General features: G+C 47.0%; 1 protein-coding gene across 3 annotated transcripts in view; it reads right to left on the bottom strand.

Moving 5' to 3' along the window:
- The window catches only part of IDE (insulin degrading enzyme), a 2,084,778-nt gene that overhangs the window by 220,743 nt on the left and 1,849,634 nt on the right, over positions 1-14,401 (bottom strand). For all 3 annotated transcript variants that reach the window (XM_069611370.1, XM_069611369.1, XM_069611371.1), the window contains one exon: positions 1,071-1,143. In XM_069611370.1, coding sequence (XP_069467471.1) covers positions 1,071-1,143 — 73 coding nt within the window. The remainder of the gene's footprint in view (positions 1-1,070; positions 1,144-14,401) is intronic.

The raw sequence follows: 14,401 nt of genomic DNA, 5'->3' as shown, positions 1-14,401 counted from the left end.
AAAGGAGGAGACTAGAGGACGTTGGCAGTGACATCAGGGGGAGAAGCGGAAGAGTGAATTTAGAAGGGGAGGAGTGTATTTAGAAGGAGTTTAGAGGTGGCACTGGATTTTATCAGTCTGTTAAGGAGAAAGGTGCAGGACAAAATGAGGAACATACGAAAGGTTGGAGGAGACCAAAAGGTGGTGAGAACGGAGGAGACATCCTGAGATTGAGGAATGAGAATGAAAGAGGGTTGGACGTATGAACACATGCAACGCATCAAGGAGAGCGGAGTAAAAAAGAAAGCAGAGGACAGGAGGTACAGGAAAGGTCCCCTTCAGCAGAAGACCATTGTCACTTGTTGAGGTGGTGTTGCAGACCAGTATTAAGACTAAAAGATGGGTAAATGGAGAGGACACCCCGACTCAACCTGTAGAGACGCTCTGGTGGGCAGCATTTTTGTGGAAGCTTTTGGGGCTTAATTAAGTAATCTCCAAATGTAATTGTCTGCTCTGTCCAAGCTTACTGTGCAAGCGCCCGTCAGGTTCTGAGACCCAGCTGGTGGATTTCCTAAGATTCAAGGGCAAGAAGCCAAAAAGCAATGACTGAGAGAAGAGGCTACATCCATTAAAGGGGTCGACAAATATTAAGACACAATCAGCAAGAAATACCAAACACAGAGTGAATGGGAGGTCAGCATTGTTTCTGTCAATAGCTTTTGAGTGTTATCTAATCAAATACATCGGAAAACAGTAATCACATAGGGCCAAAAGTGGAACACACAATTAGTAAACACCTACAAAAACAGAGGTATGATTTATTTGACTATGACCAATGTAAAATACTTGTAAGGACAATCTTTTTGTATAAACTAGGTATAGCACGTTTCACCTTAGCAATGGATTTAATATATCAATAACAAACTGTATGAAAGTGGAGATCCTGTAAATCACGGCTACACCAATATCCTGAGTATTCTTAAAGTCTCTTTTGCCATAAGTAGTATTAATTAGAAACTAGGTATTTTTAAAGATTATCCTAAAAATAGTTATCTAACAATTATGATGGAGAAGTTGCATGGTGTACTCACATGACTCCATCTCTCTTGAAAGGACGTGAACTGAAACCTTGTGTCTTCTGGGAGCATCAATGGCCAAAAGGTCCTGTAAATAAATCCAGTGTTAGTTACCTGATTTGTAAGTGTTCAAAAAGCCCAATAAGCCATCATAAAACCATATATGCTATTTGGGAGGACTCCAATGTAACAGTGAATAACAAATTACATATCTTGGGCAATGTTCTTCTGACGGATTCTTTTTTTCTCAAACAAGAGTCTGCTTCTATCATCCAGGCGCAAGTCTTGCTTCAAAAACCATTTCAGCCACCGGGGGACACAGTGTGGTTCTGCGTCAGATTCACTTGGAGCCGGTTAGGGCCACAGACTCTTGATGTGACAACATGGTTCATATATATGGAGTCAGCTGCAACTGAAGACTTCAGTTACTCCTACTTTTCCCTGCACTTAATCGCAGAGAAACCACAGAATTGGAATAGACTAGCGTTTCCGTACAAGGGATAGGTGGGACAGTGATAAATAATCTGTGGGAGGAAGGACTAATCCATCAGAAAGAACTTTGTCAATGGGAAGTAACACATTCTTCTAATGGATACCTTTTCTACCACGGATTCGTCATCTTGGACTCCCTAAGCAGTTCAGAACCTGGAAGCAGGGATAGAACAAGAAACCTCACACAACTGAAGCAGGCATCCCGACATAATTTCGAATGCAGGCAGTAGTGTTTGGCGAACATGTGCATTAAGGTCAATATATCCACCTGACAATTTCACAACCAGTATATTCCCATGCAAAGCAGATGTAGCAATCAATCATCTGATAGAACAAGCATTGAAACTCACAGGCTTTTCCTTGTTGGCCAGATTGTAGAATTCAGAAATGCATAGGACAGTCCAACTAGACAGGGACTGTTTGGTAACAGCCCAACTCGTCCGAGGGACCAGCAGAAAAAAGCTCATCATCCTTCCATGTGACTCTGCTTCGAAAGACACAGTGGCTGAGAGCCCTCTTCATTTCTAGAGGTTAAAACCATCTCCCGCATCTTGGATGGATTAGACAATGGGAAGGTGACAGCAAGATGAATCTTCTGTGAAAGATTAAATTCTAAAATTACAATGAGAAGGAAGACAAGCATAACTTGCAACCTCATTTTCTCTTTGGTGGAACCAAGGCAAGGGGACATGACAGAAAAAGACTACAGTGGACAACTGCCACATGTATGTAATGGCAGCTAGGAAAATCATATGCAGGATGAGCCAACAAAGGGCAAAAACGCAAAGGCTTAAACAGAGCGGACATTACAAACACCAGATATTCTTTTCAATCCCACGCCAGAACAACTCACTAATGTGGTGGAAAACTGTTCAGTGACCTTCTCAAAAAGGACATAACATTGGGCAAAGTAAAGAAGATGCCTTTCCTCTAGAGTTCTTTTAAACACAGAAATAGCATTAAAGTATCTCATAAAGTGCCAATGAACAGGCTATCTTTCCCATGGAAGGCAGAAAACCATGGAGAGAAAAGGTTGGACAAGTCAAGGGAGCCAGACCCTTCGCACTGCGCCAGGAAGAAAATCTACACCATTTGGAGGTGTACATCTTGGCAAAGGTCTGGTCTTTGGCAAAGGAACTCTCCCTGTTGGCAGTCCCTCTGACCAGGAAAGAGGGTGGTTGCAGACCCCCTAAGTATGCGTGTGTCAGTCTCCCATGAATAGGAATTGCGTTACAAATATCAGAGATCTATGCCTCTTGGAGGACTCCGGAAGTGGACTTCATCGCCACTGTCAAGCAGAAGTGGAAGTTCTACTCTAAGGAATTTCCCCCCAAAGGGTACAACCTTTGCAGGGGTTGTTGGGGTGCACTTATTTTAGAGTGGAACATCTGCTCTATACATTTGCCCCAATTCCTGCATTTCCTCTGTTCTTCAGGATACAGTGGATGTTTGGGTCAACACTTGTACTGATCACCCCAGATCTGGCCCATAGGATATGGTCAGGAACCTCTGGGCATGTCAATCTTTTCTCATGGGTGCTTCTTGGCAAGGATGGATTTTCTATGTCGGAAGACATGGACCCCCAGTGAAGCCTGAGCAGTCTCGGCCTTCATGATTGCCTGCTGAGAGGCGAAGGTACAAAAAGTGGAACCTGTCTGATGAGGTCCTGATGTGCTACATTGATGACTCATTTGCATCTTTTCAGAGCCTGCAAACCCAACCATTTTGCTTGTTTGGGCCATGTATTGCTAAGGTGCTGTCCATCTTTTTCTGTACACACCTGCTCCTCACAGATGAAAGAAAGGCAACCAGGGACAGCCGGATGGCCCTCTACTCCAGAAGGTTGATGTGCTTCCACACCTGTATGGGGGACCATATGCAGCACACCATATAAGTGTTGAGGTGAGCAGCCCGGGACTTCTTCTTAGAGGCATCCTTCATGTTTAACAACTGTGGGCAAGGTTGCCGAAAAAGCCCCACCACAGGAGATTTTTCTGAAACACATTGCTCAAAACATGCAAAAGACCATGTTGCCCTGTAATTGAGCCCATTGACACTGACACAGCCATTAGAGCGCCCTCATTTGCAACCGGCCTCTGGCACAAAAGAGGATGCAGGAGTCCACGAGACTCAGACTTGGCTCCGAGACCAGAAAAGCTGTAACATCTAGACAATGTGGGTGACATGATCCTTAGGCAGAAAGGTGTTACAAAATGCCCCAATTAACTGAAGCATCTGGTAAGGGGTGGCCAGGCAAATTTTGAAGCTGGGTGAACAGCTCAAGGTTTGCAGCAGATGACCAGTGTGGTGCAGGTGGGATTAAACAGACTGGATAAGGGAGATCCTTACAGAAGAAGGCTTTGTGGGCGGCGTATCCACCCTATACAGAACTGTTCAAGCTAATACGCCATCTAAGAACAATATGAAAACCAAATGGGAAAAAGACTTGAGTATCCAAATAGATGAACAACACTGGACAAACTACTGTAAATACACCAAAACCGTTTCCCTATGTGCTAACTTCAGACTCGTCCAATTCAAAATCCTGAACCAACTTCAAATTACACCTAAACAGATCGCCAGATTCAATCCCGTCACCATGCCTGGTGGGCGTGGCTAAGCAGCCATGTGAAAGGACGTGTCTCCACTGTTGCTCCTGATGATCCTTTCAACATCCGGATATAGCCGCGTGAATAGAAACAAGCAAGCTCAACAATTTGAAGTGCTGGCGTAGGACACACTGAGGCGCGTCATGAGACATTGCCACGCTGATTCCTGCAGAAATTAGGAAGATTGCAGCCCGAAAACATCCCGAGGCGAACACAACAAGAAAAAGAAGATGGCCACCGTCCGTCGGCCACAAAGAACAAAGGACTTCGTAAAAGCCGCGATGGATTCATGGGGTGCTGCACAATGAAAGTAGGAGACGCCGTTCAGCAGCGGCCGGGGGCACAGAGTTAAACCCAAATACTGATTACCCTGACTGGAGCCCAGCGTTGGCACGACTTGCACGGGGCTCCGAATCCTAACAGATGCGCGGTGCTGACCCCTGATGCGACCGACGCGAGGGGCAGGGACGTTTAGCAGCTGCCTGGAAACTGAAAGAGTACCGGTGCTCGGTCGCTGAGCACCGGAGTTGATTGCACAGGAGCCGGCTGCAGCTCATCTGCACTGCTAAAATCCAGGAACACTGCTTTAAAAGGATACAAGTATCCAAGCCTCTTCTCTCGTGAGGCAGGATACAGTAACTTGTGGAAACCTCTAAACCACACCAAAGTGACGTGTGGCTGCCAGCTGGGAATGCCCATGTTACAAACTTGCACAGGATGCATGCGGGCTGGCTGGACTGTGAGGCAGCAGACGTACCAACGCGTGCAGAGCTGGCGGAAAGGAACATCGTTACTTTGACTGAACAACGGTGAGCGAGCCGCGCTGTGCGAGGCCAGCAATATACATTTTTTGATTACAGTGGTGCGCGGAAGACACCATCTAGAACGCTGCCCTGCTATTGTACTAGATGGAGTAGGTGCTCCACGCAACAAAGTGTTACACTAGGGCTTGGAGGGCATCGGAAGCCTGCTTTTTTTTTTTGCTGGGGGACCTGTGCCCAGGAAATTAATTTGATATTATTGCCCCTAAAAGTATATGGGACGTACACAATGAAGCTGGACCCATACTAGCACGCTGCTGTGCAAATACAAGAATTGGAGAATACTAGCACCATAGTAAGTGGAGTGAATAATAAGCTACCCTATCCTGGACAGTTGTTGGATGATGGCACAACAAGAAGAAAGGAGGCAGGCACTGTGGTGAATACATAACACCAAACGCCACATAAACCCGAGGTACAGTGGCAGTGGAGAAGAGAGCGCACCTAGTGGCCCCTGCAAACAAGTGACTGGGGTGTTGACTACAATAGTCAGAGAAGGTACATAGGAGGGCACAACCCACTCGAAACGTAACAGCGCACGCTACCATAGATTGCAGCCCTCTGAGGACGACGCTCCCGGACCCGAACTGATCTGGTGGCATCACAGAAATACTGGGATACAGAACCAGCACGATACAGAGGGGCTGAAATTGGAAACACAGGCAGGGTTGCACGATGTCGGTGAAAGGACTCAGGGCCAAGAGTAAGCAACCCACAATGGAGGTCTTTGCCAAGACGCAACGGACTCCTACTGCTCCAACACAAAGCGCAGCGGCAGCTTCTGTGGACGTACCCCTGAAGGAGAAAACCACCTGGTTCTAGCAGCTGTAACAGAGCTGAGAACCTTATGGGGCACGGCAATGGTGGACCTACGGACGGCCTTGGAGAACAAAATAGTTCGAGTGGGAATAGAAGTCACCCTACTGCGACAGGATGTCAGAGCGCTGGCTGAAAGAGCAAGTTGTCTAGAGAGTGCGGTTAAAACCAACACAGATACCAGCACACATAACGCGAAGGACATCCACATACTAAAGCAACAGGTGGCCAATCTTGAGAACCAAGCAGAGGAAGCGGAAGGAAGGACAAGACGAAACAACATCCGTGTGGTTGGCCTGCCGGAGGGAGAAGAAGGCCAGGACCCCACGGACTATGTGGAGAATATGATCCTGCAAGAGATAGGGGCAGACAAGCTCTCACAAGGGTTTACTGTTGAACGAGCACATCGGGCCCTGATGAGGAAACCACGGCCTGGGGCCCCTCCTCGGGCGATAATTGCAAAGATCCTGAACCATAAAGACAGAGAGAAGATCTTGGAGTACTTTCGTAAAGGCAGAACGATAGAAAGGGCATCTACCAACATCACGGCGTATCCTGATTACACCATGTTGGTGCAGAGACAGTGATACAGCTATGTGGTGGTCAAGAGGAGACTGCACACGGCTGGGATCAAGTACATGCTTTTGTACCCTGCGAAGCTGAAAGTCTTGCAAAAAGTAGAGCGTTATTTTTCGACACCCCAGAGGAAGCGGCGGCATGGCTGGATTTGCAGAGTTGTCCGGAGCGAGATGAGGAGCAGGATCATGAGGAGCGTGACAAGTGAGGGGGAAGTATCATGAATACAGAGGGGATAAGTGGGGGGGGGGCGGGGGAGTCCCAGTAAAGACCGTGGGACATTTGAATTTTACAATTGCACTTTTGGACTCACTGACCCTGTTGGACTGGAATATAGAGAATAAAACGCACAAGTAAACTGAGTAGCGGTAGGCGTAGTGGACTTAAAGTAATCAGGAGCAGCAGGATGGAGGCAGCCTACCCCCAGGAATTAGTAGTAAGACAGCCACTAGGGCGACTTCACCCTGCTGAGCCGCGAGTACGGGCTATTGTCAGAAAGGGCTAGATGCGGGGGTGCCTGAGATTCAGGGATGGAGCTGGGCAACAGTTGGGGAGGGTGTTGTTGGGACAGGGAAGGGAGGTGGGTGGGAGGGAGGGTGAGGTGTTTGGTGTGTTTTTTGTTAGGGGAAGTTTGAGTTGGGAAACAAGCCTATATAGACGGGGAATACAATTGGAGCTGGACTGCATAGGTGGGGGTGAGGTGTGGGACTCTAACAAGTCATGGGGAATCTTAAAATAATTACTTGGAATGTCAGGGGCTCAATAGCTACTTAAAGAGGAATAAGGTCATGCTATACCTGCGTAGACAGAAGATAGCCTTGATGCAAATGACGCATCTGACGCAGGATAAGATGGAGATGATAGGGAAGAAATGGAAGGGGACCAAAGTGGGCTCATCATATTCGGCTTATGCTAGGGGAGTGATTATCTGGGTGGCGCCACATGTCCCGTTTCAGCTGTTACAGATGATAGTTGAGACGGACGGGAGGATGTCATAATGAGGGGATTGGTGGAAAATAGGGAGATAAGCATTGTAAACACGTATGTCCCTCTCCTCGCCCACCAATCGCCCTCTCCTCTCCCCGTCCCTCTTCCGTAGTAATTTCCCTGTTACCCACACTCCTCCAGTCCCCCATCCCGCCCCCGATTAGTCATCTCAGCTTGGGCCTAGTGTCTGGGTACTTCTCCCTGCATGCCACTTTCTTCGGCATTGCAGTAAGTGCTGTGGGCCTCCAGAGACTCGTTTCCTTGCTAGCTGCTGGTTTTATTTTTTTCTAGGCCCCTCACCCCACTGATGGCCCTCTCCCCCATCCCTCTTCAGTAGTCTTTTCCTTGTTCCCCATCCTCCTCCTGCCTACCATCCCGCCCTCCTTCCCCTGATTGGTCACCGGAAACCAACTTAGATCAGACTCCCAGGGCAGCCCCTGCCCGTGCAGTCCCCTTGGTGAAGGACCCGGGGTAAAAGACAGCAGCTCCTGGAGAAGCCACTCCAGACTGTGTTGGCCCGTGTTAGTCTGTGCGCCTGCAGCCGTCGACCAGCAGCGACCAACAAGGTAGCAGACCAGCAGTTGATGCTTCTCTGTAAACTGTCCAAACTCATTGAAAATCTTTCTACCCCCACCTGTTATGTCCTATCACAGTTAGATTCAACCCCAGCCAAATAGTGTAATTACATAGTTTGCCCGCAATAGCCTTATTTTGCATCTAGTTAACATGTAGTTCTGAGCCATATATTGCTCCAAGACAGACTATCCAGATGAGAGATATATTGTTCTCAGATAGCCCAAAGACAAACTTTGGTCTCAGTAGATTATACACAAGTCACATGTGCTAGATGATAGCGTCTCACATCTAGCCTGACTGCCCCAGACAACCTGACCGAGACAGCCATCTATCAGAATTGGCAGGACTCTGCCAACTAGCACTAATTAGGAATTTAAAACTGAGTCTCTCCGATTACTATCTGCCTTTGTGTTCCTGCTACTACTGCCATTGCATTTTACCTGCCTACTATATTGCGAAACCTAATGTATTGTGAAACCTAGCCCATATCTCCACATCTGCCTACTATATTGTGAATCCTAGGCCTGTATACCACTATACAGGAGTCCCAACTCTAGGCGTTTCCCCGTACCCACGTTGTAGTGTGAAACCTAGACCTCTCTCCCCCTATGCAGGACTCTCCAAGCTAGGTGTGTCAGGGGCGTTGCTAGGTCTGGAAAAGATCTGGGGCTATGCTAATGTCGGGGATTGCCAGAACTCGGGGCTAGCTAGCTTTTTGGCTGTAACCCCTGAGCTTCTATCCGGTGATAAAACCAAAAGACCCAGGGCTATAGCCCCCTTAACACCCCCGCCCCCTGAGCAATGCCTCTGTGTTACCCATATCTGCCTACTATATTGCGAAACCTACTGTACTGCGAAACCTAGGCCTCTCTCCCACTATACAGGACTCTCAAATCTAGGTTGTGTTCCCCATATCTACCTATTATATTCCGAAACCTACTGTATTGTGAAACCTAGGCCTGTTTCCCACTAGGCAGGACTCTCAAAGCTATGTGTGTTTCCCATATCTGCCTATTATACTGTGAAACCTACTGTATCGTGAAACCTAGGTCATATCTACATACCTGCCTATCACATCTGCCTTGTACGCAACTGGGTAAAGATCGCTGCAGACGAACAGTGAAGCCTACGGTACGCATACATTACACCACATCTGTGGACACAGGCCTCAGGCATGGCCAAACATCCACGCACCATAGAATGCAGCTATGGCTATGCTCATCCGGTCTATCAGCGCATATAGCTGTTCAAACTGAAACACCTGACGTACCTCAACAACTCTGCCACTAGCATACAGCGCCTGCTAACGAAAAGAAATTCAGTATAGCTGGCCACACATTGACTTTTCAACAATAGCACTATCGCAAACCTCCAACAGCGCCCACCCACGAGCCAGCCACCTAAGTCTTAAACCGGCAAAAAATGCACACATGCATCACCTAATCTAAAACCTTTAGAACTTCCAGCACATTGACTATGGTCACTGAGGGTGTTCCAACCACAAAGCGCATTGAGACCATACAAACGGGGAAATAGCGCTATATAAATAACCGGCATTACCCAAATTGACCTTTTACAATTGACCTTTTGGACAACTGACCTAATTATAGTGGTCCTAATTGACCTTCTGCACAATTGACCTTTATATTATTTTAGTTATTTTAAATATGCATTTGGTTGGTTTTGGATAATAAATAATATAAGGGGTTTGGGTGGGGGGTTGCAGGGGGTTTTGGATTGGTTGGGGGTTTGCGGGGGGTTTCCCCCCGCATATATGTCCCAATTGACCTTCTAAATTAGGTCAATTCTCCCAAGGTCCATTCTCCCCGAGGTCAATTAGTATACAACCACCAAATATAATACATCTAGACTATGCAATTTCTCTTCTGCCACAGAAGCATGCAGTCTAGGAAGAAAAACAGGACGACATATTTCCTGGTTTAAGTGAAACTCGGAAGCTATCTTAGGCAGAAAGGAGGGAACCGTACGCAAAACATCGTTGTCTTTATGGAACACAATATATAGTTTCTTAGAAGATAGAGCTTGGAGCTCCCAAATTCTTCTAGCCGAAGTAATAGCCACTAAGAGGCTGATTTCCAAGTAAGGAATTCTAAATCGCATGAAGCCATAGGCACAAATAGCTTTTGTATTAGGGCTGCTAAAACCACTTTGAGATCCTACTGAGGTGGAGGTTCATGAATAGGGGGATTTACATGGAAAAGGTCCTCAAAGAGCCTTTTAATGGCCTTGTTGGAAAGAGAAAAAGACTTGTTCTCTCTATTTGGGTAAGCACCAATAGCTGATAAGTAATGTTTGCAAGTGTCTACCTCGACACCGGTGGAAACAAGAGAAGAAACAAAGTACATGACATTATCAATGGAGGCTTTTTAGAAGATTAAGGTTTTGTTCTAAGGCCCAGTGACAGAAACAATCATTTGCTACAATATTGTTTCTTAGTGGAGGATTTCCCGGAGGCCGACATAATAGCAATGTTTTGTTCTGACAAATGCAAGTGGGAGAAGGCTAGCTTTTCAGGAACCAAGTCTTCAAGTTGAACAATTGAGGGGAGGCGTGAAGAACCTGCCCCTTCTGTTGAGTCTCTCGAAAGTGGAAGCTCTAAGGGGGGACACCCCGCTAACTCCAGAAGATCTGGAAACCAAATCTGGCAAGGCCAGAACAGGGCTAATAGAATCATTGTCAGGTTGTGTGACCATTTTGAATTCCAGCAAAATTTTGTGAATCAATGGAAGGGTTGGGAAGGCATATATAGTGCTAGGTTTGACTAATTCAGATGTATAGCATCTCACAGGGACCGATGAGCCTGACCTTGCCTTGACGCAAATTGCGGACAAAGTGTGTTATGTTGATTGGCAAAGAGGTCTACTGATGGATGGCCCCACTTCTGAAATATCATGTGCGCTACTGATGGTTTCAGCTCCATTTGTGCTGAGTGGACTGTAACCTGCTTAGTTTGTCCGCCAGGATGTTCTTCTTGCCCTCGAGATGGGACGCCAATAAGAAAATGTGATTTTGAATGGCCCAATACCAAATTTGTTCTGCTAGATGACACAGGGGGCGGGTGCGAGTCCCCCCTGCTTGTTCATATAAAATATTGCAGTGGTATTGTCCGTTTGAATTTTCACCACCTTTCCTTGGAGTGAGGGAAGAAAAGATTTTAGAATGAAAAATATGGCTCTAAGTTCTATCAGTACATTTATGTGGTCCTTCCTTTCCTGAGAGGACCAAAGACCGTGAGCTGTTAAGCTTGGACAATGGGCTGCCCAACCGTACTCTGAAGAGTCTGTTATGACTATTTGTTGAGTGGGAGGTTGAAAGGGAGATCCCATTGGTAGGTTCTCTGGGGAGTTCCACTAATGCAGAGTGTCTTGGACTTGCTTGAAATTTGGATCTTTGTTTCCTGGGGATCCGAGAGTGGATTCCAGTTCAGAGCAAGAGGTCACTGATTCATTCTCATATGGAGTCTTGCAAAGGGAACTAGGTTTATGCAAGAGGCCATGAGGCCCAAGAGCCTTGGAAACCACCAAGCTGTCAGTGTAACGCTCACCTGATTCCCGTAGAGGCGCCGGTCTTAACTGGGCGTATACCGTATCTTCAAAGGTGATGTGTAACACACGGCTGGCTCTTTGGGCTGGACCTCTGTGCACTGTATGTCTGGCTCGAAGGGTAAGATGTCTGCAGATAGAAAATGTGGGATTAATGAACTGGGTTATTGAATGTCTCTCTCTTCTTCCCTTTCTCTTCTCCTGTAGAACCCCAAAGGTTAACGCTCTCACCTTAGGTAAGTGAACGCCGTGCTCTCCATCTGCCTCGAGGCAGGGTGCTGTAACCAGTTTCTTCACTGGATAAGGGGAGCAGGCCTCTTGACTTCAGAGGACTGCTGTCCGTCGTTTACTGCACAAACGGTAAGTTTCGAGTAATTCTAATGTCTTTAAAGTCTTTAGTAATGATGTCTCTTGTTTTGCAGGGTTCCGGCGATGGCGGATGGCGGGCTGAAGTGAGTTGAAGATGGAGCCCGTGTGATGAATAGAAGCGCCTGGAAGCACGTAAGTAAGCGCTTGTTGCCTGCTTCACGATGCGCTCTAACTGTCTTTTTATTTTGCAGGTACAAGTTCGGGGCAGCTGCAGGGTGCCGGAATACCCACTGGGTTAGATGTGGAAAGGAGTAATGGCACGTGAGTATTAAAGTTCCCCAATGTCTTTAAACGCACCTTGTTTTGTCTTTCAGATGCGGGATGCAGCGCAGAAGGCCTCCGGAGCGTGCGAAGAGTTGGTAAGCTTTTGTCTTTCAGATGCCGGAATGCAGTGTGAAGACCTCCGGAGCGCACGAAGAGTAGGTAAGCCTTTGTCTTTCAGATGCCGGAATGCAGCGCGAGGCGTTGGTGACAGCCGATGGACCAGGTAAGTGAAGAGCTGTCACTGAAGACCGTAATGCTAACCTGTTCTTTCTTGTCTTTATAGGTGTTGCTGAAGACTGGATTCAGAATGGTAAGCCTTTTTCCTTAGGCCCAGGATCAGATGCAGAAGACACGATGAGCGTTCTGCTGCTGAGGATGCAGAATAACGCAAAGCAAGATTCATCCATCGGGTGTGGTTTAAATAGCCTCCTGTAGTGCTTAGGTCCCTCCTTCCACAGCCACGCCTAGGTAAGAAAAGAGTTCCTGCTTTCCAGAAGAGTTCCAGTGTTCTGAATCTAGGGAGTGGCTCCTGCCCCACCCAAGCATTATGAGCCCGGCGCTTCCAGCGCTGGGACTGGGCATATTTATGAGCCTGGTGCCACTGGCGCCAGGACTAGGTCCAAAAGGTCCCAATTGGGACTGGTTGGCACTCGGAACCTGGGTTATGGATCTGCTTCCAAGGGAGTTGGGAAAACCCTGACCTTTTGGAAGCAGAGATCATGACAGTCAGTGACTGGTGGATGGAGAACCGAACAATGGTTTGTTGAATGCCTTTCACTCTTTCCAAGGGTGGAAAGACTTTGTGCAGAGTAGTGTCTATAAATGCTCCTAAGAATTGGATCCTTATTGAAGGACTGAGTTGGGATTTTGTCACACCCCAGGATGAACAGAGTATGGTAAGTAATTTGCAACTTCTGAAGCATTACCTCCGGGGACTGGACTTTGAGAAGCCAGTCATCTAGGTAGGGATATAGATGAATTGTGAAACCGAAGGAAGGCTGCCACTGACCCCAGAACCTTTGTGAAAACCCTGGGGGCAGAATTTAGCCCAAAGGGTAGACTTGTGAACTGGTAATGAGACTTTCCTACAGCGAATCTCAGAAACTGATGGAGGAGTTTGTAGATGGAGATGTGAAAATATGCATCCTGTAGGTCTACCGATGGCATCCAATTGTTTGGATGTAGGGAAGCCAGAATCTGAGGGATGGTTATCATATGGAAAGTATCCAGAGACAGAAATTGTTTTAGTTCTGAAAGGTCCAGAATTGGACAGATCCCGCCTGATTTCTTTGGGATCAGGAACTAACTTGAGTAAAATCCTTGACCTATTTCCTCTTGGTTAACCAATTCTATCGCTCCTAGAAGTCGTTTTTGAATCTCTTCCAAGAGCTCCAGGGATGATTTTTGGAGCTTTGAGGGAGAGAAAGGTGGAGCAGCCGGAAGGGCAAGGCGGTACCCATGTTGAATTATATTTAGCACCCACTCCTCTTGAGTAACGGTTTTCCAAAAAGTGAGAAGATGGAAAGCCTTCCTGCTAACAGGGATCTCCTGGATGATGGTTGGCGCAGAAGGTAAGTACATGCTCAGGGGAAAGTTAAATAGAGGACTTCTGCTCCTGAACAGAATTAGAGTCACGGGGAGGGCAAGAGGGGCTGATTTATTCTTGGTTCTATACCGTCTCTTTTTGGAAGAGTAGTATGATTTAGTGGAAAAACCACTGTTGCCTTGTGTACGTGGTTTAAATGCCTTGAAGTTTTGGTGATATGGTTGTTTGACAGAGATGGAGCTGAGAGTTTTAGATGCTGTGACACTGGCCTTACATTTCTGTAGGAACTCATCTGTAGATGGGTCAAACAAAGTTTTGCCCTTCTCCTGGATTATCCTGGTGAAGGGAAGAGGAAGACAGATATGCGTGTCTCCGCATGCATACTGCACTAGTAACTGCCCTAGCAGTTGTGTCAGTTAGATCTTTAACTACTTGAAGTTGTTACATAGCAGCTTCTCTGCCTTCAGAGATCCAGAAAGAGAACTAGTCTACGGCTTCCTGAGGTAGCATGTCGGTGAATCGGTCTATAATCTCCCAGTTAAGGATATGAATTCCCGCCAGAATTTCAGCAGTGTTAATCTGCCTAAGTTGTAAGGTATAGGTGGTGTAAGACTTCTTACCTTGGGTCTTCCATGCTTCTGCATTTTGTCCAGCACTGAAGCTGGAGAAGAAGGGCCCTTTGCCCCTTTGTGCCCAGGGCAGCAGAGACTACTGTTGATTGTGCTGG

Source organism: Ambystoma mexicanum, chromosome 8 (genome assembly GCF_040938575.1).
Source record: "Ambystoma mexicanum isolate Mex_15411 chromosome 8, UKY_AmexF1_1, whole genome shotgun sequence".
In the NCBI taxonomy this organism is placed as follows: Eukaryota; Metazoa; Chordata; class Amphibia; order Caudata; family Ambystomatidae; genus Ambystoma; species Ambystoma mexicanum.
The sequence above is the reverse complement of the archived record's forward strand: the minus strand, read 5'-3'. Positions and strand labels throughout refer to the sequence as shown.